Raw genomic sequence first — 27,701 nt, 5'->3', positions numbered from 1 at the left:
AATGCTTTCATAAAAGAATGCCTAGTCAATGCATGGTCTCCCTCATGGATTATGAGAACACACTTGATTTTATAAAGCATGCAATTATTCTCTCTCTCTCTAGATATTATTATTATTATTAATTTATAATGGGGATAAAATTATGTGTGATTGATTCTTCTGGTTAATTCAATAGAGACTGATTTCATATCTGTAGAATGAAAGAGACCAAACACTGCTGGGATATGAAAATGAACTCTGACTTAGACAAATCCCAATGTTATTTCTTTAAAAGCGGTTTTGCTATGTAAATAGAAGATAATTCCCTACTTTAAAAAAAAAAAATAACAATGATATTTATCATGAGAAAGAGCAAGGAGGTAATATACATTGATGCCAAACCTCCCTGACTTTCCAAAACAGTGCAAGGACTTTCTGCTTGACTTTACTCGGTATAGTACTATGAAGGATTTTACAGGATTTCAGACTGAGAAAAAGTTAAGAGATGATCTAGTCTTTTTTAACAACTAGCCTGGAGCCAGGCCCTTATGTATTTTCCCAGGAAGACAGGAGGAGCGTCCTACTGAATTACAGGAGTGGAGAGATGAGAGTAGCGCGCTCTCTGTCCCTCTCTGTCCCTCTCTCTGTCCCTTTCTGTCTCTCTCATTTTTAAGTACGCAAGAGCTAGACGTTTTCAAGAATAACTTTTTTTTGAAGCGCCTCTCGAAATGGGCCGGGTTCTTTTCTCCTGGAGGCAGACGTTGCCTCCCTCTCTCTCTCTCGGATTGGTTCAGAGTCCGCTAGAAAGACTATCAGGGCGGAGGAACCAGAGCCCAGGGCTGGAGCGAACGTTGCTGCGGGTCCAGGGCGCGCCGTGGGGCCGCAGCGAGGCGCGGATCGCGGGAGCCTCGGTGGGCGCCGGGATGTGGAACCTGCTGCCCGAGACCGACTCGGCCGCGGTCGCCGGGCGCCGCCGGTGGCAGCTCTGCGCTGGGGCCCTGGTGCTGGCCGGCGGCCTCTTCAGCCTCGGCTTCCTCTGCGGTAGGGGCGCGCTCCCCGCGGTCCTTGGCGCCTCCCCAGCAGCTCCGCGGCCCTGGGACCCGCGGGCCGGCTGCCGACGGGGTCCTGCTGCTGATCTTCCCGAGGGGTGGCGCTTTGGGCGCGGGCCGCGTGGGGAGGAGCCCCCGCGAGTTAGGTGGTGCCAGCGTTGCCTGGGGGGCGGTGCAGGGTTGAGCTCTACACCGGCTGCTTGTAGGACGGCGTCACCCAGGTCAAGGCGTAGAATGGAGAGAACCTGAAACTGGTCTTAGAAAGGTTTCGCCCCCTGGAACGCTGCCAAACCCTGCACTTTCGGTACAAGCGGCAGATCTCTGCGGGCTGTTAAACCAGGTCGCCCAGGGAGTTTTGCAAAAAGTCTCTCTTACCTGCGTGGAGTTTTTATCTAGTCGTTGACAGTACCTGGGGCTGCTTCCGGTGTATGGTAGAATGCAGGGTATTGCTGCAAAGGAAATCTTTTTTCTCTTCGCGTTCTTTAGTCCTTGGTAGTAACAGAGGCACATTTGGGAACTGGGTGAATTATTGTCAGCGCTCGGACCAGATCTTTACCGACAGGGTTTGTGTTGTTCCCAGTGTACTGATTTACAGATTTAACCCAACTCTCCAAGAAAATCAGCACGATTTTCACCAAGTTTGCACAGGCAAACTCGGGCCCTTAAATTCTAATTTCGATTCTGCCACTTCTTAATGGCCTTGAACAAATTACTGAGCCTCTCAGCTTCAGTTTCCCTATCTTCATGACAAGGATAATGCTGTCTACAGCTTATAACTAATAGCAAATGAAATAGCACAGTACTGGGGCTTTGGGCGCTTTATTTCTTCTTGGAAAGGAGATGAGCCTGATCGGACTTTAATGCACAGGATTAGCCTAAGAAAGGTATTGCCAGGTAGTTCACTCCTGCTCTGAATTTGTATCCCCTTTCTGGAGTTTAAAAGACCAGGGCTGGCCCAGCTGGGTTCACTCAAATTTAGCCTCTTCTAATTTGCTGTATGACCTTGGCATCATTAAGGGACATTTGAGCCACACAGTTCGTACCTAACATGTGGTTGTTAGTAACCACCTGGGGTTGTTTTGGGACTTAAAAAAGTGCCCAATAAGGATACATTTCAAATTGTTTCCATTTCTTCCACTTCAGAAACGGGAAGTAGACTTGGCAAGGTTGGCTTGGGGATTAAAATCTCCTGGGTCTCTTAAAGACATTTTATTCTTCTTGATATTGCCCTCACCCCCAACCTTGTATTCACTACTCGGTGGCTGACGCAGAAGAGGTTCTTATTGTTTCTTTTTTCTTAGGATTCTCTGCTCTCCTCTCCGCCACAGGCTTCATCCTTTTCATCCTGTCCACCTTTCAAGCATCTCATCCTCAGTGTGTCCTTCCCTGATCCACAGTGTAATACAAGTCTTTTTGTTTATGCACAGGTGGAATCATATATCCCTTTGGGTAGAGTCCTGGATTTTAATATGCACGCATATATGTGTGTGTGTGTCTGTATGTATGTGATTAATAGTTGGAAAGCTCCATGAAAGTTGGCTGAGCCTTGACTTTGCAACAATCTTATTTCCAGATCACATAATTTCTTTAAAAATATCCCATAATGATGCTGTATCTCTGTCAGATTAAACACCAACTGCAGGGGCTAATGCCTCTACCCGACCTGGCTATCCATTGCCTCTGGCTTCCTGTGTGCACTGGGTGTCTCGTGGAGATGTTGGGCAAATTGTAGCTTTACTGTAGCTTTCTGAACTTGAATTTCTGAAGCCTATTCAACTGGAAACACAAGAATCTCAACACATTTTGTTTTAGTTTCAGAACCAGAGCAAATTAGATGTCTGAGTTGCCTTCAATACTTTGAAATAATTCAAGTACTTGAAATATATTCACAATGATTTCATTATAGATATTTATTAAAAGCTTATTGTGGGTCAACAGAGGAGCAGCCACTGAAGACAGAAGCTTTATAGAGAAAGGTGGATCTACTTTTTACTTTCACTTTCAAAAAATCTTATTTATCCCCATTAGTTGAAACATTATACAATATTTAATTTTAGTGCTGATTTCCTTATTAAACATTTCTTAGAATAATAAAAACACCTGTCTTGAAATTGGATAACAAGTATGTTGCAATTGGTTTGTATTTTAAAAATGTGTTTGCATGATATTTTTTCATTGGAAGTAGGCAAGAGAAGTTAAATTTAAGAAAATCTCAGCTAACACCAGAGGTAATTAATAATCTGTGTTTTTCATATGAAAGAAACAACAATAAAAAATAAGACTCGTCTATAAACTCATATCTCACTCCTACATTTGTATGTATTTTACAGGGTGGTTTATAAAATACTCCAGGGAAGCTGCTTACGTTGTTCCACAGCACAGCGTAAAGAAGGCATTCTTGGATGAACTGAAAGCTGAGAACATCAAGAAGTTCTTACAGTAAGCAGATACTTGAGAGTCTACATGGACAGTTCGTTGAAAGAATTTATCATTCTGTTTAAAGTTTTAATCCAATGTTATGTACAGAAACTGGCTTTTTATTAAGTTTCGTCTGTTGAGGATCTTGTGTCACATTACTTCTGGAGAGGATTATACTTTTCAGGTAAACTTTATCGTGGCAGAAGTTTTAGAGCAGGAATCAGCAAAACATTTTCTGTAAAAGAGCCAGCCGTTGTAGGACAGTTGATGTCTGTCACAACTACTCAGCTCTGCCATTGTAGCACAAAAGAGGCCAAAGAAAATACAGAAACAAGTAAGTGAGTCAGTTCTCTTAAAGCTTTGTTTTTGGGTACCGAAGTCTGAATTTTATATAATTGATGTATTACAAACTATCGTTTTTCTTTTGTTTATTTTACCTATTTAAAATGTAAAATAATAAAAAAAAAAAGAAAACTACAAAACTTCTTAGCTTGCGAATAGTACAAAAACAGGCAGGGGGCCAGATTTGGCCAGTGGAACTTAATTTGCTGACTTATTCATGAAAAAAATAAGATAAGACTTTGGAGTCAGACAAACGAGTCTAAATTCCATTTTTGCCCATTGACAAAGTAACTTGGGGTGAATATTTAACATTCTTAAACCCTCAGTTCCACATCTGTAAAATGGAGATAATGATATTGTTGTGATGAGGATAAAATTGGAGAACATATATTTAACATATTTTTTAAAAAATCTAGCTCCCTGCCTCCTGAAATAGCTATTTCCAGTGTAGAACAAAAGAAATAAATGAGTAAATTTAAAAATAATTTACAACTAAAAACACTTCTATAAAATTATTATTGTAAGACCCATGCATCAAGCACAAATCCCACACGTCAAGGGTGGCTCACTTCACCAAGACCAGGAGACAAGAGATCGCTGCAATCAAGCAAGAGGTTTATTTCAGCATGCTGGGTCGCTTTGTCATAAGCGGCCCTGAGTTTTTTAACACCAAGGTTTTTATAGTTTTTTTAGACAGTTTTTCATAACAGAAATAACTGCTAATTAACTGAGGCGCCTTAACAGGCTTGCACCCTGATAAGAGATGATACATTTTTTAAGCGTTTATCTTCCCTGGTCCAGCCAGGTGTCTTGAAGATAAGGGGGGGCTGGTTTAGTCCTTGGGACCAACTGCTTCCTGGAATGTGTGTTTAAGTCTGCCTGACCTCTTCTTGAACTCTTAAACCTGCCTGACCTCTTCTGACCTCTTAAATCTGCCTGACCTCTTCTTGAACTCTTTACTTAAAATGCCTTTAGGTATGTTTCCCCGTTTTAGCAAGCTTTTGCAGAATTGTGCAGGTTAGAGCTATATTTTTCTATTACAATTTGTGCAGGTTAAAATTATACAGGCAAATAGTGTAGGTTAAAGTTACACTTTTCTATTGCAATTTCCTACATTATATATAACTGATTAGAATGCTTAGTTTTTTCAAAACATAAAGTCCTTTTTTGTTGTTTCTTTTTTACAAATTGGCTTAGTGCATGTGTTCAAAGTACTTGAAGTTCTTCTAGTGACTGAAGGATTCCCTAGTAAATGCAAGTTGTAACTTTGCGTGAAAAGATCATTATATGTACATAGATATGCATAGACTTGCGTACACATACAAACACCTGTATATTGATTACAATAGAATTAAAACTATGAATAAAATTTGCTAGGGCATTTCCCAGGTCTTTGGAAGGGCACTTTCAAGTGAGAGATCCTGAAGTTTAAACATTTTTATCTTTGTAGATACACCTCTTGCATCTATTCCACCATAATCATGTAGAATAGGTAAAATAAAAGTGTAGGTCTGGCAAGATATAGTCTTCATATCTTTAGACAGCTGCTGCCCCTGCTACCAGCTTCCTTTCCTAATTTGTTATGTGGATTGACCAACAAAGAAAAAAATGACAGCCTTCCTTTGTTTCTTTTTCTGAACTCTCAAGCAAGATCTAAGCAATCAGCTTCTTGTTTATTCTCCTTTACTATAGCCAAGCTCATCAAGCTGTTTAGAACTCAAGGATGTTATCATTAACAAACAAAAGAAAGAGATTAAGAGAACTCTCACTCACCTCTCCAAGGATGCAAGAATTTCCAGAGGACTCCAGGGCTCTTCAGATTTCCAGTTTTCCATTTGTCCATCAGAGAGATTCCGATCAAAATAAACCCAAGGATCAGAGGCCATGAAAGCCTGGGACCTTCTATCTTGTTCCCTGTTATAATCTTTTGTTGTGCTTTTAAAGATACCGACTGTCTCTGAGTGAAGTAATTGTCCTATCCTCCGAGTAGTGGACAGGAGGATTGATTTAGGAGGAGCATTTTCAATCTGTCTGTAGTGCAGTGTTGTCCTGGGTTTTCTCTTCTGTATTGTAAGCACCCGGTTGAATTGACAGGTCTGTTCATTATTTTGCATCTCCAGAGAGACTTTCCTTCTCTGCCTTATTTTGAAGACAAGGTTTTTTAAAAGAGCATTTTAGACTTTTGGTCTCAATTTTACTGGTGTGTTTTTGAATTCTAGTTCCACCTTTTACTAGCTGCCCTTAAATCATGTAACTCCTCTAAACACTGCTCCATCACTTGTAAATCAGATACAATGTATCAAAACAGGAATACCAATAGCTCCTTTTATGAATTTAGATAATATGACCATACTTTGGACTTATTTAAATCAGCCAGACAGGGATATATGAACAAACTTTTGCTATTTTGACAAATTTGTAAATTATTATTCTTACTCTTTTTAACTTTAAAAAAAACCTTGATATTCTAATAGGATTAACAAGTTACTTGTGAAACACATCTCAAGTGATTTTAAAAAGTTAAGAACTACTGTTTATTATCAGTTATCTTACTGAGTTTCAAAGCTTTGTGAAGTAGTGAGATAGTGATATTTTCTCCATGTATAGATGAAAAGTTTAAGACATAGCTAGGGTTCCACACCAAGTTAGTGACATATCTGTAATACATCACTTATATAATATATGCAAATTAATTTATTTATCATTTGAAACACCGTTTTTCTACTCATTTTTTCCAATCTGTTTGCTCCAAATTAGTGGGTCACTACCCTGATAATAACACAATGTTGTGTTCTAGTTGTTAGTGACAAAGCTGTTACAAGGTATTTCACTTATAATAACAAATTCTGAAAAGGATCACCTCCCCCTTTGTTGTGAGTAGGTTCAAGATCCCCCATGCAACTCTTCTTGCATGTAGGAATAGAGCTATTGTTGTTAATTTGGGAATTATGCATAGTATGGGTCCTGGTTATGTTGTGGTTTGTGATTTGTGTAATGTAGAAGAAAATAGCAACATGTTGGCTGTTTTTCTGTTTTCTCTGCAAGTATTCATGGATGAAGGGATGTATAGAGACTCCCTAACTGCCTCCTAAGTTTGTGCCCTTTTTGTTACCAAATTTTACAAATAAACATTAGAAATTCCATGTCAGGTATTACACCCCTAAAAATGTACCAAATGAGGATTTGAATTCTATTTTTATAAATAAAATTTAAATAATTTAAATATAATTATTAAAAGTAAACTAATCAGAAATCCATTTCTCTTTTCAATACTGAGAGTTATTTCCCTTCATAGTTGATTTTCCAAACTAAAAAATTAAGATACACAGTAGAATGAAACATTTGAAATTAAAAGTGCCAGGATCTAGATGTGTTAAATGAGATATTATTCTACTCATGAAAATATTTCCAGTAGCCAAATTTTGGCCACATAGTTTCTTTGTTAAAGATATTCCTCTTCAGATAAATTCTTGTCTTTGATTTTAAGTATACTACTCTGCATAATGGATGGACTGCAAGAGATTCAGTCTGAGCTTGTATCAATATATTCAGATTATTTAATGAAGATACTTTATAAATGGCTCCTAATCAAAAAATTCCTCACTTGCCTGTAATTTAAGGTATTTAAATATATTTAATTATTAGTAATTCCTGCCATGTCACAGCTTGGTCTTTGGATAAAATATTTTTTCCTCTATCAAATATATTTCATACACTGAAATAAACATATCATTCCATAAAACTTCTATGATGCATGGATCTTCAGGAAAGGATAAGATATACCCGTAGGATTGCATATGGCGATACTGTGCAAAGATCAGTTTCTCCAATTTTTCTCTTGAATTAGTACAAATTACGGTATAAACTTTAAAGCAGACTTTGAAAATCTATTTGCTGCAAGAATGCCTGTAGTACCGCATTGCTTTTTCAACATATCACACTTCAAAGTATTTTCGTATAAATCTGCCTTGTGTTGTTGTTGATTTGGGGTAAAGGCTGACTAAAGATTAATTTCTAACCACTTTCAATTTTTGTTCACCAGTAATTTTACACGGATACCACATTTAGCAGGAACAGAACAAAACTTTCAGCTTGCAAAGCAAATTCGATCCCAGTGGAAAGAATTTGGCCTGGATTCTGTTGAGTTAGCCCATTATGATGTCCTGTTGTCCTACCCAAATAAGACTCATCCTAACTACATCTCAATAATTGATGAAGATGGAAATGAGGTAAAAAAAACAAAAGAATAAAGAAAACCTTTTCCCCTCCCAGTCTTTGCACTTTTCAAATACCTTCTATGAAAAAAATGCCCTATCCCATTTCCAAATATTGATAGAAATCAATATTATTTAAAACTTCTGGATAATATCTTTAATATCTCATTATCAGTGTCAACTACTTTCTTAGGATGTTTCAATTTAATGTGATATTGGAAAGATTCTGAAACAATAATGCTTGATGACAGTTGTTATTTTTTATGTTTTAGTATTGCACACCAATATCAAATATTATATACTTAGTAAACTTCCAAGCAACGAAAATAGATACATTTTTGACAGGTTTAGACTGAAAAGACACTGCCCAGGTTTGGGGTTGCTAGGAAATTCACAGACACAGTGTGCAGTCTGAGCCAGCAGGTTTTCTTTTCTTTTGGGGGGGATGGGGAGGGCTGGCCAGTTCTGAACTGGCAGGTTTTTATTGGTACATGATTAAGGCCAAGAGAGAGATCAAATGTCCTCATCACAAATAAATGACTAACTTTTGTAATGGTGAATATGCTAATTACCCTGATTTGATCATCACACATTGTATACATGTATTGAAATATAACTCTGTACCCCACAAATACATATAATCAATATATTTCATTTTTTAAAAAGCATAAAAATGATTGTCTCAAATGACCATGTCTACAGCTGTGTGCCAAGAAATTATGTGTGGACATTTGAAAGGGAAGAGTGTTTGCAGACAAGGTGTATAGAGTATCTACTCTAAAGAATTTACGATCTTGTTTTCAAGTTGGAGCACATACTTGAAAAAGAGAAGATAATGTGATAATTGAGATACTTCTTATGCTGATTTATGCAATATGAAAACTCATAAAATACAACTCATGTATTTTTAGATATAGAGCATACATTAGTTTTAGAGCAACCATCTCTAGAATAGTCCTTTTCAATTTAGAGAGCTTCCTTCAGTCCTTTTAAACCTGAGCCTTACAAATTATATATAGCTTCAAATATGTTCAGCTTAATCAGTGAACTAAAATTGTCATGTGTTTTAAATATTTATTTAAATTTTTTAAAAAGTCGACCTCCCTTTATTGGCTAATGAATGACTAATGAATCATTCTCTCATTTTTTTTTATTTATTGAAATATAATTGATTATACATATTTGTGCAGTTTAGAGTTGACTATCGATACTTGTTTTCAGTATGTGATGATCGACAGGTTAATTAGCCTATTGGTCATTGCAAAATGTAATCATTCTTTGTATTCATTAGCTGATTTCTCCCTAACCCCCTCCCCCTTTCCTTCCTGTAGTAGCACAGTCTCTCCTCTCTTTCTGAAAGTTCAACGTATAATTGTGATTGTTGTTTTTTTATTTGTTTGTTTCTTTCTTTTTCTTTCTCTGTTTACTTATTTCTTAGCTCTCACTAGTGAGTGAGAACATGTGATATTTCTCTTCCTGTTGGCCATTTGTATGTCTTCCATTGAGAAATACATGCTCAGCTCCTTTGCCCATTTTTCAATTGGATTATTATTATTTTTTTTAATGTTAAGTTGTTTGAGTTCCTTGTATGTTCTGGATATTAATTCCTTGTGAGATGTATAGTTTGCAAATATTTTCTCCCATTCTGTAGGTTGTCTTTTCATTCTGTAGATCATTTCTTTTGCTTGCAGAAGCTTTTCAGTTTGATATAACCCCATTTGTTTATTTTATGTTTTGTTGCCTGTGCTTTTGGAGTCTTATTCACAAAGCCCATGACCAGTCCTACCTCCTGAAGTGCTTTTCCTATGTTTTCTTCTAGGAATTTTGTAGTTTCAGGTCTCAGATTTAAGTCTTTAATCCATTTTAAGTTAATTATGGTATAGGGCGAGAGGTACGGGCTAGATATCCATATGTAGATGAATCATATGCTTACGGATTAATATGCTGTTATGTCTTGCAGGCAGTGATATAATAGCATGCCAAAATTTTAAAAATGATTTGGAGCTTACTATATAATAACTGCTATTTTAAATCATAGTAGTTAACAGTTTAACTTTAAAAATATTATTAAACTATTTCAAAATTTAAAAGTATTTTTAAAAAGGTATGGGGAATAGCAGTACATATCACATAGGTTCATAACATAAAATAAGTGGTGGCATATTTATACAATTAAGTTAAGTACTAAGGGGTCTTTAAAAGTATGACATAAAATATTGACAATGTTAAAAATGTACAAGTACTCAAACTTCTGTCTTGATCTATCAGATTTGGGGGATTGTCTATTTACAATGAGAAAAATAGAAGACTTGTTTTTCGTCCTTTTATTTTTTCTTCCTTTTATTTTTTTCTTCCTCACCTCTCAATTTTGACTGTACTATTGCTTCTATTATTTTATTTCATTATTTATTTTGGCTGTTACAAGTGTTTTTAAACTTGTGAAAGCCTGTCACATAGTACAAAATGGATCATGTAGAAGCTTCATGTTGGATATTTTCCTGAATTAAGATTCTTAATTTTTTAAGTTATATTATTAGTTCATTTTAATTTATATCCTAGTTACACATACACATAATCCCATAGTTCTTTAGAGTGCCTTGCTGTCTCTCTTATTTTCTCCTTTCCAGAGGCAATCACTATTGAACTATCAGTTGATTCTTTTGATATTTACCTATATTTCTATAAGTAACAAGCCTATGTTGCTTTTGTTTCTGATTCAGGTGTTATATATTGACATTATGACAATTCAGCTCTCTCTATATCCATCCCTCTGTCCAACCACCAGTGCTCTCTTGCTATCTCCCATCTCCCAGTGTTGTTTAAATGTTATGACTGACTATTCATAGCTGAGCTTTGTGGTAAACTGATTCTTTTTACCATCCTGCATGATACAGAAAAGTTCCCCTCCCCATAGACAACAAATGTTATTAGTATTTTGTGGATCCTATCAGAGATATTTTTAATGTATATAGACACATTGTTTCACCTTTGTTCATGCAGAGATTATATACCACATACATTGAACTATATATTGCTTTTTTATGTCAAAATAAGTAAATTGAAATTTGTAAACCAAAGTTGCTTTGGATATACTCAGGATACATTATTTGAGGCTACTAGTGAATTTTGGAAAGTGAATAATGCTCTAAGACTGCTATATATTCTACCTTTGATAAAGTCAATGAAAAAAGTTATTTCGTTGACCTTAAAAAAACTTTTCCTGGTTATTAGAATAACTCATAAACTTGCTGTAAAATTTACTGTTGCACAGCGGTGCTGTAAAATTGAAGATTAGTATAAAGGCAAATCAAGAGAGACAAGCTTGAATACTCCCTTGCTTGAAAGACTTGCTGATATAATGACTTTGTTTCTAGATAGATTTTTACTGCACCTTAGCATAGTTTCTCAGTTTCTCTTAACATTATTCTCAGTGATTCAGATGAGTTGGTCCCGTATGTGGATCACAGAATAAGTATAGGAAATTTGGAAGATGTGAGGATTTCGGGGAGTAGTAGTTGATTTGGTTTTATTTTAGGTTCTATCAGCCACAGAAAAGGGAGATAACTGGTGCTGTACTTAAGGTCAGCCCAGATTTACTCCCATTCCCATCATCTTTGTATCATTGCACTGGCCAGGACCTATAGTATAATGTCAGAAGAAGTAGTGATAGCGAGTAGGCTTGACCTCTGGTCTTGAAGGGAATGCATTTACTGTTTCACCATTAATTTTAATATTTGCTGTAATCTTTATCAGGCTAACTTAATTTACTTCCTTTCCAAGTTTACTACAACCTTTTTCTATGGATTTATGTTGAATTAACAACACATTTTCTTCTGAGATGAGCATGTGATTTTTCTTTCTTAATCTGATGATGACATTAAGTGATATTCTAATGTTAAACTATCCTTACATTTTTGAAATTTGTGATATTAGTCAGTATTAGGGTTTTAAAGTTACCTATCCATATATATTCAATTTATATTCATCACATGATTAGTCTGTATTTTTATAATTTACTTGTTGGGTCGTAGTTTCTGGAGTATATCTTTTATAAAATAAGTTGAGTTTTTAATATTCTCTGATAGGTTGTATATTCTTGTGTTAGTTTTTACAAGTTTTTTAACGTGCCTTTTTCCATTTTATTTATATTTTCAAATTTATGGTCATAGTTATTCTTAGTATTTTCTTATCTTTTTTAGTCTGTGCATATCTGTAGATCTGCTTTTTCTATAACTAATATTATTTATTTGTGCTTTTACTATATTTTTTATTGATCTCAAAAGAGATATGCCAATTTTACTGGTGTATTTAAAGAATAAACTTCTGTTTGACAATTTTTTCTTATATATCTGTGATTTATGTTATATTAATTCTGTTCTTAATTTAGAATTTCCTCTTTTACCTTTTTTTGTGTTTACTTTGCTCTTGTTTATAACATCCTCAGTTGAATGCTTAGCTTATTGATGTTCAACTTTTTCTAATATAAATATTTACAGCCCTAAGTTTTTCTCTAAGAACCACTTCAGCTAGATCTCACAAGTTTGGGGGAGAAGTATTTTAGTTATCATAATATCTAAATATTTTCTAATTCAAATATTTTCTTCTTTGATCCTGGAACTTTTTAGTAGTATTTTAAAATTCTGAATTTAAGTATGATTTTCCTTATCTTATCTGATTTCTAAATTAAATGTATTGTGATCAGATAATGTGGTTTGCAGACACTAATTCTTTGACTGTTGTTGAGGCTTTCTTAAGGGCCTAATATGTGGTCAATTTTTATAAATGTTCTGTAATTCATTGGAAAAATATGTATTTGTCAGTTGTTTGGTTTAATGTTTTATTTTCATTCATTTGAGTTTTATTTGGCTGAAATCTCCTTTATCCTTCATATGCTCTCATTTTGACTGCTTTCTTTATTAATTACAGAAAAAGAAATGTTAAATTATCTCATTATAATGGTGTATTTTAAAAAATTTTTCTTTGTAATTCTGTCAATTACTGCTTCCTATAGTTTGAGTCTCTATTATCCGATGTAAACAAATTTAGAATTCTTGGCCTTCTCTGTCTCTTAATAAGATTCTTTGAGTTTGTGCTAAAATTCATGTTATAAAATAATTTCTTTTTTAAGTTAGCATTTGCTTGGTATTTCTTTTTCAATTTTTTTAGTTTCAAACTTGCCCATGTTTAAATCACTCCTTGTAAAATGGTACATGCTGATTTTATTTAGTCAAACATACTGTTTTTTAATCTTTTTTTTTTTTCCATTTGCATTATTTGAAATTCCCTGTGTGCAGTATTTAGGTTACTTCTGCATTCTTATTGTATATGTTTTGTTTTGATTTTAGCTTTGTCTCCCTAAGTAGATTTACCATTTTGAAGACAGGGTCTGTCATTTATTCGTCTCATGAATTCCTCACAGCTTCTAGCACAGTGCTGGATATTTGATATGTATTATCAAAATACCAAAGGATTGATTAACCCTCTACTGACCGAAGAGATAATGCACATTTTTTTCCTTGTTTGATTGTAGTAATCAAACATTAACTGATTTATTTTGATTATTGTATTTTCTTTATCTAGATTTTCAACACATCATTATTTGAACCACCACCTCCAGGGTATGAAAATGTCTCAGATGTTGTACCACCTTTCAGTGCTTTCTCTCCACAAGGATTGCCAGAGGTAAAAATGCAACACAATAAAATAAAAATGACAAACGAAAGCCCTCATTCCCCTTATACATGCAGGCAATAATTAAAGAGTAATAAGGGGATTTTTGATGTAATCTAAATTCATTCTCTTGTCGCATTTAAGAAACTAGAATTTCTTAGTAAGAAAAAGGAATATTGACTTTTTTTTGTTTGTGGTTTATTCAAGATAAGATTTACTACAATGAGACACACAAATCTCAAATGTACATTTATTGACTTTTGACACATGCATACTATTGTGTAATCCAAACCTCATCAATGTATAGAATATTACCATCACCTCAGAAAGTTTACTTATGCCTCTTCTTAATCAACTCCCCAGAGGCAGTCATTCTTCAGCTTTTTAAAATTTTTTTGCCACTACAGGTTAATTTTGCCTATTCTAAATGTTCATAAGTCATGCATTGCTTAACGACAGAGATACGTTCTGAGAAATGTGTCCTGAGCTGATTTTGTTGTTGTGGAATCATCATAGAGTGTGCTTCCGTAAACCTAGATAGAATATCCTACCACACGCTCTGGCTACATGGTACAGCCTATCGCTCTGATCACCGTCTTATATGAGGCCTGCTGTTGATGTAAACATAATCATGAGGCATGTGACTATAAACAGGATTGTATGGCATGTAAGTTTTTGGGTCTAGGTTCTTTCACTAGGCGTAGAGTCTGTGAGATTCGTATATTTTAAAATGTATCAGTAGTTTGTTTCGTTTTATTGCTGAGTAATTGCCATTGTATGAATATCCTATGTATTTTATTATACTTGCGTAACATTGATTAATTTTGAAAGGGCTTGAATAAAGGTATTTTCATTTCAAAGTGAAGAGCATGAATGTCCATTCTAGAAAATTTTGGTTTACTTAATATACTGTGCATGAGTATCATCTGAAATTTTATAATCAATCCTCAGATTCACACACAATGCTTTGCTTTTGGTGAGTGCCTTAGTCTACTTGTGCTTCTATAACAAAATGCCACAGACTGGGTAATTTATGAAGAACAGAAATCTATTTTCTCACAGTTCTACAGGCTGGGATGTCCAAGAATAAGGCACTGGCAGTTTCCAGTGTCAGGTCACAGCTGCTCTCTGCTTCCAAGTTGGCATCTTGTGCTGTATCTTCAGGAGGGGAAAGACACAGAAGAAGTTAGAAAGGCATGCAGATCAAATACTAAAAGTGAAGCCTCTTTCTTAAAGGCCTTAATCCCATTCATGGAGGAGCCCTCATGGCCTAATGATTTTTTAAAAGCTGCACCTCTTAATCCTATCACATTTGCCATTAAGTTTCAACACTTAAATTTTGGAGGAGACATTCATGCCATAGCAGTGAGAAAGTTAAATCTGAAGAGGTTAAATATAATTTATTAGTATCTTTTAAAAAGATCTTTCTTCTAATATAAGACTTAACATTAAGTAAATTCAATTTTGGATGTGTTGAGTTTGAGTTGCCTAGGATGTATTCACAATAACTTGCTAGCTAGCTGATAGTTGAATATATTGGACTATAACTTAATAGAGAAGAAAGAGCTTAACTATTATTGAAAAAATCCTAAGTAAAATGTTTGTATTTAGAATTGAATTGATGTTTTAAAATCTATCTTCACCAATCAGTTAGAATTTTTTGTAAAAACATAATGATGATTTGATATCAGGTTATGCCATATTTTTATTAGGTAAGGTAAAAAATATGTATTATTTTTATGATTTTCAAATGTATTTGATTTATTAACTTTTTTAATTTTTGCAAGTCTCACAAACTTAGAATTGAAGAATATTTTTATTGATTGTATGAAACTTATTTCAAATGAACAGTAAACATATTTAATGGTATACTAGAAAAATTCTCATTAAAAATTGGCACATACCAAAAATGCTTGCAATCATAGTACTCATTTCATAATTGACATGAAATAGAAATAAGGGAAAAAAAGTTGAAAATGAAGCATCAGTATATTTTAGATCGTAGGTGTATTGAACTCATTTAGGCTTATTTTTCAGTTAAGGCATACTAGCATTATGGGTCCACATGAGGTCATTTATTTTATTTTTTCATCTCTTATTCTTATTCTCAATTCTATCTCTCTTCCTCATTCCCCACCTACTCTATTGTATTTATGTCCTTATATACGTACGTGTTCTTGAAAACGCATGGCTTAGTTTTGCACTTGATGTATTTTAAATTTACATAAATAGGGTTATACTTTAGGTCCCCCTTCATTTCTTACTATATTCAGTCAACAGTCTTTTCAAAATCTGTCCATGTTGCTTTATGTTTGGGTAGTTCATTTGTTTTCTCTGTGGCATATTATTTCATCTTACATGCATACCACAAGTAATTTACCCATTTTCTTAGTGGAAACACATAGTTTGCCTCTAAATCCCCATTACCACAAACAGTATCAGAGTCTCCCTACGGGCTTGTGAGAATTCCTGTGTGAACAGTAAGCCAAGCAGGGGATCGCTGGGTTATAGCGAATATTTAATTTCACAGGATCCCGCCTGTAGCAGTTTATATTCTGACAGTGTATGATGTGCCTCTTTCCTCATATTTTTACCAACATTTGAAATTATTTTTACCCATCGGACCGTTTTCTTGTTCTTTTAATTCACATTTCTCTGATTATAAATAAGGTTATTCATCTCTATACATACTTATTTATTAGCTATTCTGGTTTATAACTTTATGAAATGATTAATTATAACCTTTCATTTTTCCTGTTGAATTCTAACCTTTGTTTAATTAATTTGTAGAAGTTTCTTAAATATTTTAATTATTCATCTCATATTGGTTTTAGATATTGCAAACATATTTTCCTAATTTTTAATCCTTTGTTCACTTTACCTATGTTGCCCTTTATTGAACAGAAATCTTTAATTTTGATATTGTCAGATTGTTCTTATGTTTCTATACTATGTGTCTTCTTTATTAATTCTCTCCTTCATTATTTACCGTGATATGTCTGTATAAGCAGAATATGCAAAAATGGTATTAATATTACCAGATTTGAGCTAAGCATGTTTAGACAAATGATATATGATAGCAGAAAATATAATAAAGTAATTTAATTTAAAATAGCTATAAAATATAAAATGCACTTTGACTAGTATGCACTAGTCAAAGAATACTGTGAAAGGTATTGAGCAGGAAAAAGATTATGTATTAAAAAAACTTTATGTTTCCGGAAAGGAGGATAGAACGTTGAATGTTATGAGAAGAAAATTACACTCCTATTAATTTACAGGTTTATTGCGTAACCAATTAAAATCCCCCAAATAATTTTTGGACTTTGACACAATTATTCTGTTCATAAGAAAGAGTCATAGAGATGATTGTCTCTTATTTCTTTCCAGTAGACTTAAACTCTGTCAGATCAGTGGCAGGCCGGAAGGAGCATGTGACAGTGTGTGGGTTTGCTGTTCATGCTCAAATATTAGATGCGTCTGCTGGCTGGCGGGCTTCGCCGGATCACCTGTAACCAGCCAGTGAAGTGTTAATTCTCTAAACATATGTATGTCTGTATGTGTGGTTAAGATATTTCACTACCAGTAATCATTGAATCTACATCTGAATCCTCTGGAATGTGAAATGCTGGACTCTAGTTTAGTCTATTTGAAATCAGCAATTTTACAATGTGTGTATGATATAATCTAATCTAGTGGTTCTCAAACTTTAGTATGTATCACAGTATCAGAGGGTTTGTAAAACGTAGATTCTGGTTCCCACCTCTGAGTTTCAGTTCATCTGGGCGGGAGTTTATGTTTCTAAAAACGTCCTAGGTGATGTTGTTACTGAGGGTTCAAGGACCACGTGTTGAGGACCACTGGTCTTGCCTCCCAATTCTATCTCTATTAACAAGGGTAGGAAGAGTGAAGCTTGCAGGAAATGGAAAATTCCAGGCCGTTAGTACAACATTGTATTATTCACAGTCATAGAACAATGGTACAGTGTAAATTATACAAGAAAGGAATTATCTGAGAACAAAGCTTTTTTCTAACTCGGTGACAGCCTGGATTTGAGAAGTGCTGAGAGGGCATATCTATCGCACTGGTTTTCATTTTCAAAGTCTACTATGATTTTTAAACTAATGTCTTCTCCAGTCCCTTCTCCATTATAATTTGTTTTGTGAGGAATGCTGATTTACCAAAAGAAAGAAACCATTTAGAGTCATTAAAAAATAATAGTCTCCCCTAAGTTGGTGACATTTTTTAAGGATAAATTTCAAATAGGACACTTACACTAAATTTTTTTTTTCTGAAATCAAATTGCTTAATGACTGTAGCTACAGTTAAAATAGAATGAATGTTCTCCAGAGAAAGGTAACAATTATAAATCAGACATAGTGATATCATTAATAATGTATTAATAATGTACTGGTCCTATGAAGAAATACAAGTTCTAAAAGAAATCCTTTTACTAAAGCGAAGATTCAGATGCACCCCTCTCAATTAGACTTTCCTCATTCTATTTTTTTAAAAATTTCACCTATTCAAGCACTAGTTCACAGTTTGCCTACTCTGTTTAAACCTTTTTTGATATTTTTATGGCACTTATCAACTTTTAATATACTACATAATTTGCTTAGTTATTAAATGTAATGTTTATTATCTTATCTTTCTCCCATCCATATCAGTGTAAGTTGTATAGCAACTTACAAGGCAGGAATTTTTTGTATGGCCAAAAACACTGCCTGGCACTAATGGCAGATCTTCAACCAATTTGCTAAATGAGTCATAGAATCAACTTGTAAACAACTCTATTTTAGTATCTGATGTGAATTTGTTGTGTACATGCAATGAGAAATGTAGTCAAAAAAAAAGAAAACAACCAAAATAAAATTACAGAATATTGGAAATCATCTAGGACAGGAGTTTCAGACTGGGGTGCATACAGACCTTTCAAGGGCAGGCATGGTATCACTTTAAGAAAATCAGTTTCCAGATCATCAATTACCCAGTGTACTCTTTCATGGATTTAAGAACTAGCCTGTGATGAGGTCCAGCTGGTACTCTGTCCCCTCCTTTTTATTTACAATCATTTTTCTCTTACTTTACAAATGAAAGACATCTCCCACCCATCCTAAAACACAATATAAAGTATTCCTCTGAGTAGCAAAATTCTCTGGGGCTCCAAAAAAGAGACAATTAGAAATATTGCTTTCAATATTAACATCATCAACAATTCTAATAGTTGGCCAACAAATCCTTTGGCAAATCACTTAAAGTTAGAGGTGAGCCCAAGTAAGTGTCCAGCTGACATCATTGAAAATCACTTGGAGGATAGATCAATGTGTGATTTTTGAGTTGTAACTTGAAGTTTAAATAATTCCTATCCAAGGTTACTCAGAACTAATGTGTAAAACAAAGAATGTGAATACAATTGTTGCTGATCATTGTCTCATTGTAGCAATAATTCACTCACTCACAGATGCATAAGATAATGCTTTATTTTCCTATTCACTGTATTAAAAGATATATTTCTGGTTAAATTTTTTGCTTATGCATTATTTATAAAAATTTGCAATGATGTTGTTAGACTTAATTTGGTACTACTCGTAATTATAATGATAACTTACTCCTGAGGAATTCTCTTAACACACACCATCTGTTATATGAACATCTAACAGACACATGAGAAAATGCTCAATATTGCTAAGTGTCAGGGAAATGCAAATAAAAATCACTTTGAGATAACATCTCACCCCTGTTGGACAGGCTGTTATCAAAAAGACAGAATAACAAGTGCTGGTGAGGATGCAGAGAAAGAGGAACCGTCCTACCCTTTCTGTGGGATTATGAATTTGTGCAGCCATTTTGGAAAATGGTATGGAGGTTCCTCAAGCAACTACAGATAGAACTGCCACATGATCCAGCAATTCTACTCTGGGTATACCCAAAGGAATGGAAATCATAATGCCAAAAGGATACCTACACTCTCTTGTTGATTGCAGCTCTATTTGTAATAGCCAAGAGTTGGAACCAACCTAAATGTCCATTATTCGATGACTGGATAAGGAAAATGTGGTATATTTATACAATAGAATACTTCTCTGCTGTAAAAAAAAAGAATGAAATACTGCCATTTGCAGCAACATGGATGAACTTCGAGAAAATTATGTTAAGTGAAATAAGCCAGGCATGGAAAGAGAAATATCACATGTCCTCACTTACAATTGGGGGCTAAAACAAAACAGAACAAAATAAAGAAATAATTTTAAAAAGTAAGATTCAGCAATCGTAATAATATGTTGAACTTTCAAAAGAAGAGAAGAGAACTGAGGTTACCAGAAGTGGGAAAGGGGGAGTTGGAGGGGGGTAAGGGACGAATTGGTAAAAGGCCACAAAAAATGATTACATTGTATGATGTTGAATATACTAATTATCCTGATTTGAGATCACATTGCACACAGGTATTATTCATTGCTGTACCCCACAGGTATGTACAATCATGTTTCAATAAATAAGACAATTTCTGATTTACATCCATATACTTACTCAAGGAAATTAGGCAAGGATTAGTAAAAGAGTTTCAAGCATACCCAGCTTCTAGAAAATGCAAACAGAGATGGAATTTAGTGTGCTAGATGATAATTAAGGAATGTTTTCTTGGGATCAACCTCTGTGACAGGGAGGGGAAGGAAGCTGGGTTAGCTAGCTCTAGAGCTTTGGCTGACCCTATGGGGAGCTCTGGAATAGTTCTTCAGTTTTGTCCTTCATTGGAATGAGATGTGCAGGTCTTTATACTCTCACATCAGTCATTGAATGTGTGGCACCCTAAGAAGGTGTATGACATTGAGCAAGGGGCTGTCTGCAGCTGAGACAGTAACTGAGGGGCTGATCGCTGAAGGCTGTCTGCAGAAAGCCTTCCCCGCAGCTGGGGCAAGAAGTCCTTCACTGAGTGGGAATGTGGGTGGTGCATCCCAGTATCCTGCAAAAATATTTTTTACTTTAGAGTAAAATGCTGTGGGAGAAAGGGGACAAAATACAAGTTCAAAGAGAAAAATAAATGATAAAATTCTGATTGTAGAGGAGTGTGTTCATGTATTTTTTAAATAGATGATACCGAATCATAAATATAGTATTTAAATTCCTTTGGATACATATAAAAAGTTGTGTAAAATTGCTTCTGAAAATGTTAATATTTATAGTATGCCAGAAATTTCATTCTCTGTAGCTACTTAAAGGTATGATAAAAACTTTGGATGTCAACTTGAAATATATGTGGGGGTACATTGCTTTGCAAACTTAATTTAGAGACTAAGTAAGCAAAGAATGTTGGAAGATCACTGATTTAATCTAAGAAGTCATTTTACAAGTGAGAGTATTGACAGAGATATTATAAGACTTGAACATAATCATACTAGTGATTAAAACCAGACCTGCACAGAAGTCTTATTACCTGTTCATTTTTCCTTATGTGGTGGCTATGAAGACCCATTAAGCTACTATTTGTGAATGTACTCTGAAGAGAATAAAACTCTCATCAAGAGCTTCTTAACTTAGGGTTCCTGGACCCCTTTCAAATTGTATGCGGCAATGTGTATATTTATGTGCATTTTTCTGGGAGAGTGCTTTTAAAGCTTCATAGCCACTAAATAAAAGACAAATACAAACAAAACTCATTATTCAGTTCATATGTCTGAAACCCACGTAATTGCTTTCTCAGTTTAAATTCACTTATCCCTTGAAACTTACTTGAGGCTCATGCTTTTCTGTCCCTCTTACATGCTCTTGCCTCTTCCCTCTTTCAGAGATGTCAAATAGTCCTCACACAGAGCAACCTCCTTGTACTATAAATTATACTAAATTATTCCTATTTCAACAGGGTGACCTAGTGTATGTTAACTATGCACGGACTGAAGACTTTTTAAAAATGGAGCGGGACATGAAAATCAATTGCTCTGGGAAAATTGTGATTGCCAGATATGGAAAAATTTTCAGAGGAAATAAGGTAAAAGTCATCTTTTTCTTTCCACCGCCCCCCCCCCCCCCCGCAGTACAGGGAGTTACAATGTATCTTACGTGTGTAGAAGCATCTCCTTAAAAGTTTTGAGGACTGTGATCCTCTTGTATTCAGTAACATGACAACTTATAGGAAGAACACATTAACTAGCCTATAGGCAATGGTTTTAAACTGGGTCATTGGCATTTGGCCAGTGTAAAAGGTCAGGATGAACAGAGATGATTTTTCTGTACTTCCAAATTATGCCTGTGGCCTCCAAAGAAGCATGAACTGGGTTTGTTGCTAACTTTCTTTGCCTTTGTTTTCAATATTATCTCCAAAAATATTTTCTAAATCAAATGTTAATATGAAATAGTTATTATAGATAATGAGAGAAACAAATTTACACATAGCAGGTTTAAAAATTACTATCACTTGATTTGTTAATATACATATTTTTACCTTTTGTGGGAAATTGAACTTCAAAATGTTCCCTTTCAACCATAGAACAAATAGGAATCTGGCCTGTGGAGTCTACTTGCTGGTGCTTCTAGACTAGTTGAAGGAAACAGCGAATACTTGCTACCACTAATATGGAAATTTCTCAAATCTGCTGCTCTGAGGGCTGACTCAGTTTTTGAAAAGCTTATAGTAGGAAGAAGAAAAGCCAGTTCTCAGCGAGATGTCCTTCACTGTAAGCCTAACAGTAAAGGGTTGAAGATTAAGTTCAAGTACTCACTGAAGTGTAATTTTGAAAACTGATGTTGCCAATTCTGGAACAACCAACATAAAGTAAGAATGAAAGACACTGTTTTCCAGGTTAAAAATGCTCAGTTGGCAGGGGCCACAGGAATCATTCTGTACTCAGACCCTGCTGACTACTTTGCTCCTGGGGTGGAGCCCTATCCAGATGGCTGGAATCTTCCTGGAGGTGGAGTCCAGCGTGGAAATATCCTAAATCTGAATGGTGCAGGGGACCCTCTCACACCAGGTTATCCAGCAAATGGTGAGTGATGAGCCTCAAATATCACAGGAAACTTATGTTTTAGTATTGTTTTTGAAACGTGCTGTATGTCTTTTCCTTATTCTCTTTGCATCTGAGAATTAAAGAATCTCAAGCTCTGAAAATTATTGGTTCAAGTCCCCTATTCCTTATTTGGAATGCTTGGGCCTGATGAATTTTAGAATTCAGACTTTCTCAGATATTTAAAAAGTAATAAGCTGCGTATAACATATATCATGTAACACTCACATGAGGGCTGGGACAGAATGCAGAAAACAAGCATATAAATATTTTTGTGGCGATATATGAAGGTACTGTGTGATGTATATTTAGTATATATGAACATACTTAGTGTATATGAACATACAAAGTGAGGGTAAAAAGGAATATAAATGCACTCAAGTATGCTCAAGTGAGATTTTGCTGTCAAAGGAGTTCAGGTCAGATTAAGTTTTGTTGTCAAGTAAATTCCCCACAAATTTATGGTTTTCACAGGTTTTTGGATTTCTCAGTTATGAATAAGGGATAGGAGAACAGAATTCTATAAATTTGTTAAATAGCATATTTAGAATATAGAGCTCAGAAAATGCATATTGTTTTGTTGCTCTGTAAAGATAACAGTGATAATTATCAAGTTGTGTTTCCTAAATGATAGCACTTTACATGCATTAACAGCCATATAAACTAAGTGCTATTATTATCCCTAATTGACAGGGGGGAAAGTGACACTAGAATCTGCAATCCACCCAAGATCAGCACACCACTAAGCGAGGAGGAGTTGGGATTGAAATTTAGGCAGTCTGGCTCCCGCATTTACATAGTTGTCTTATCCTGAAATGCTCCCTTGTAAAACATTAACAAAGGGAGCTAATTTATTTTGCATGTACTCAGCTATCTGATGACATGTACAAATATCTGGGTTCAGTTTGTGTAGTTTAAAAGTACCTAAATGGTATAACTTGGATAAAATAGTTTCCCAAAGTATCTGTGGCATTTACATATTTATTTCTCATCTGATTTTTCTATCAAATTATAGAGTCATCTAAAGCTTATGTATTTGTTGTCTATGTAAATCTTAGTTCATAGTACATTGTCATAGATTGTTTTCTTTCATTTGACAATAATTTATTACCTTATAATAAAAGCACGTGAATCTACCTGAGTTTTACTTATCTACTTTTTTATTCCCAAGTCTTAAAAAATGTGACTTCTACCATAATTCTATAGTTATACAAAGCTAAAATTGTGAAAATAAAATGAGATTAATTGGAATATTTCTGTTGATCTTCAAATTTAAATGATGGTATTTTAGGGGGAAAAAATTACGTTTATCCCTTTGGGGCTAACATCAAATTTTCTTTGGTGCACTATTTGTTTTTTTCTTTCTTTAAATTTTACTTTTTATTATGGGATAGTTCTAACATATACAAAAGTAGAGACAGTTATCTGCATTTTGTCAATCTTGTTTCATTTATTCATTTCCTCCTTTTTTGTTATTATTCTGGAGGATTTGAAAACAAATCCCACACAACATATGACTATGTCATTTAACCATAAAAAAATAACCTTTTGCAATTACGTTTCTTATTAGATAATTTAAAAATTGGGGGAAAAAAGGAAAAAGCTGCTGCAATTTTTTTTTAATCTGAAGAAATGATAGAATGTGTGTTCTTATTTAGAGTTTACATGCAATAAAATGCACAGATTTTAAGAGTTCGTTTCAATAAATTGAAAATTTTATACGTTTATGTTACTCAGAAGATATAAGGACATTTCCATCATTCCAGAAAGTACTCTTGTGCCCCTTTGATTTCAATTTTTACTGCAGCCCCCAGAAGCAACTGCTTTTTGATATCGAGCAACATATATTGTTGTTAACCTGGTTTTGAACTTCATGTAAATGGAATCAGACAGTGTATGTTCTTTTGCACCGTGTTTATTTCACTGTGTAGTGATTTGAGATTTTCTGTATTATTATGTGTATTAACAGTTTGTTTCTTTTTATCATATTATGGACTGTTTATTTATTGTTCTATTGTCAGAAGTCTGGACTATGATTAATATTTGGCTAGTATACATGTGGCTGCTATAAACAATTTTGTACATGTCTTTTTGTGGACCTATGTTTTTATCTTTTTTGAGTAAATACCTAGAAGTAGAATTACTGTGCCACATTTCTGTTTAACATTACTTTCCAAAAAAGGTATTCTAAGTGATTATACAATTTTAGGCTTTCACAAGCAATATATGATAGTTTCAGTAGCTCCACATTCTTGCTAACATTTGGAATCGTCAATTGTTTTTATTTTAACAATTCCAGTAGATGCAAAATGAGAATGTCTTTAATGTGCTTTACAAAGAACCATATGAAAGGGAATGAATTTTATTGGAAATATATTAAACATTTTTTTTTTCAGAATATGCTTATAGGCATGGAATTACAGAGGCTGTCGGTCTTCCAAGTATTCCTGTTCATCCAATTGGATACTACGATGCACAGAAACTCCTAGAGTAAGTTTGTAAGAAACAAATGGATGGCCGTTTGGGTAATTCTCATTATGGGTAGTTTTCAAATGCTATGCTTTTATTTCCATTATTTGATACTGAGATTTTCTGAGATGGGTGGAGTGTGCAACTTTATCACTATTTTATGGAATAGTGGTTCTATTCTGGAATTTACTTTACCTGTGGGTATCCAGTGTATGACAGCCATAAAAATGAGCCTTTCAGATCTCCCACTGCAGGGAGCATAATTGACCCACTGCTCCAGCCACTGTGCTTTGAAATTCATCATCTTGTTTGTGTTCAGGCCATGCTTCCCGTGGGTGTTGTCAGGCAGCGAGTGAGTGTGGTAGGGATACCAGGACAGGCCTGTTCCTGGGAGGCACAGGACTCCTCTGGTGAGAAACTTTGACTCGATGGCTTCCTGATGGAGTTGCTCAGATACATGCTGCATCCAATGCTCCTTCTCTTTTTTCTTTCTTTCCTTTCTCCTGTACCCAGTATCAAACCTACACTGCAGTCTGAGGCTGTCTCAGCCTTCCCTAGCAACCCCCTTATTCCCCTCACAGGCCTTTCCCCGAATAAACCTCTTATCTATCCTCTTACTGTCTACTTCTCAGAGGACCCAGAATAACATACTCTGGGAACTTCCATTTTATTTTCATCTCTATGCCTCTTCTCTGCTTTCATTGTTGAAACTTCCCCACATTTGTTACTGTTTAACCTGGCATCATCAGAACTCCTTCCCCTTTCCTTTCCTGCTTTATCCCATCAGCACGTTCCTCCTTCTCCATTATTCTTTTGGAAGGAAAGAATATGGACTTCTGTGAGAGTAAAGCTGATGGAGACCAAAGCATCTGTCCAGTGAGTCTCTTTTCTTATTTGAGTTTAAGGCATTCTTAATCATTTTATTCTAATGTCTGTGAAAAAGCACTTTCTGACCTATTGCAAAGCCCTCATTTTTTTCAGGTGAGGAGGCTGAAATCCAGAATGTTGTTGGTTTGCACCCAATTTAAGGGCTGTTTAGCCACAGCTGGAGCAGCTGGAGCATCCAGGGTGTGGGGAGCAGCATCCCGAGGTGGCCCTAGGTAGCAAACTCAAGGAGGGTGCCTCAGGCCTGTTTCTCAAAGCCATTCTGTCTCCCTAGTCCTCTGGGCCTGTGATAGGAAAGGCAGCTCGAAGATCTCTAAAACGGCTTCAAGGTCTTTTATCCATTCTCTTGCTAATGCCTCTCTTCTCTACTAATCTCTTTAGCAAACTTGCTGAGCTACACCTTTGGTTCCTCTCTCCAGTAGACTTTGTCACTCTTCATGCAGTCAAGCAGAGAATTTTCCAATTTTTTACCCTCTGCTTCCTTTTTAATTATAAATTTCATCTTTACCTGATTCCTCTGCCACCATAACTCAGCGTAGGCTGTTAGAAGTATCTGTGAATCTTCCTGAATGCTTTGCTGCTTAGAAATTTCCTTCGCCAAATACTCTGGTTCATAACACTTAAGTTCTGCATCCCATAAAGCTTTGGGGCTTGAATGGAATTCAACTAAGTTCCTTGCAACTCTATAACAAGGGTGACTTTTAATGTAGTTTCTGATAAGGTCTTCCGCATTTCTGTCTCAGACCTCCTTAGAATGGTCTTTATAGTCCAAATTTCTATCAGCATTCTGGTCACCAGCGTTTAACCAATCTTTAAAATATTGTAAACTTTTCCTGGTCTTTTTTCTAAACTCTCACCAGCCTCTAGATTGTTCCTAGCACACTCTTCCAAATTATTCCAGTTTCTGCCTAATACCTGGTCCTAAAGCCACTTCTGTATTTTCAAGTATTTGTTATAAACAGTACTCCACTTCCTGGTACAAATTTTCTGTGTTAGTCTGTTTCTGGAGCTTATAACAAAATACCTGAAACTGGGTAATTTATAAAGAAATAAAATTTATTTCTTACAGTTCCCGAGCATGGGAAACCCAAAGTCAGGGAACACATCTGGTGAGTGCCTTTTCCTGGTGGTGACTCTATATCGATGCCAGGTATCGTGTGGTGAAACAGCTGAGCCAAAGTAAGCCAGCTCCTCACTTGCTCTGCTTCTAAAGCCATCAGAACCACAACCATTATTGCATGAATGGGTCAATCCAGCCACTATGGAGCAGTCCTCACAATCTAATAACCTCTTACAGGCCCCACCTTTCAATTATTATAATAGGATTTCCCACCCTCTTAACACTGTCTCAGTGGGGATTAAGTTTCTAATAAATAGAATCTGGGGGGACACAATTCAATCCATAGCAGAAAGATTCTTATTAAATATGTGAGATGAAGAGGAAAGATATAAAGTCATACAATGGCCTACGAATGCTGACAATATAAATAAAAAGTTGAAGAAGTATGAGTTATAGTAAAATAAAACTGCATGTTGACTCGGTTGGAAAAAAAGGGGATGCCATGTGTGTTCTCTCCTATTTTTTATATCTGTACTAAAGGGAGTGTGATCACATGGTTTTTTTCTGCCTTCTAGAGTAACTACTAGTATGATAGTGATAGCAACAACAGTAG

General features: G+C 35.2%; 1 protein-coding gene across 3 annotated transcripts in view; it reads left to right on the top strand.

The window, feature by feature from the left end:
- The first annotated feature begins 902 nt into the window (after positions 1-902).
- LOC134375391 (glutamate carboxypeptidase 2) overlaps positions 903-27,701 on the top strand; it is a 62,614-nt gene continuing 35,815 nt past the window's right edge. For all 3 annotated transcript variants that reach the window (XM_063093786.1, XM_063093785.1, XM_063093784.1), the window contains exons 1-7: positions 903-1,020; positions 3,359-3,467; positions 7,831-8,017; positions 13,583-13,684; positions 21,534-21,659; positions 22,470-22,656; positions 25,071-25,164. In XM_063093786.1, the coding sequence (XP_062949856.1) occupies positions 903-1,020; positions 3,359-3,467; positions 7,831-8,017; positions 13,583-13,684; positions 21,534-21,659; positions 22,470-22,656; positions 25,071-25,164 (923 nt within the window). The remainder of the gene's footprint in view (positions 1,021-3,358; positions 3,468-7,830; positions 8,018-13,582; positions 13,685-21,533; positions 21,660-22,469; positions 22,657-25,070; positions 25,165-27,701) is intronic.

Source organism: Cynocephalus volans, chromosome 4 (genome assembly GCF_027409185.1).
Source record: "Cynocephalus volans isolate mCynVol1 chromosome 4, mCynVol1.pri, whole genome shotgun sequence".
Classification (NCBI taxonomy): Eukaryota; Metazoa; Chordata; class Mammalia; order Dermoptera; family Cynocephalidae; genus Cynocephalus; species Cynocephalus volans.
This window is presented reverse-complemented; position numbering and strand designations above follow the sequence as displayed.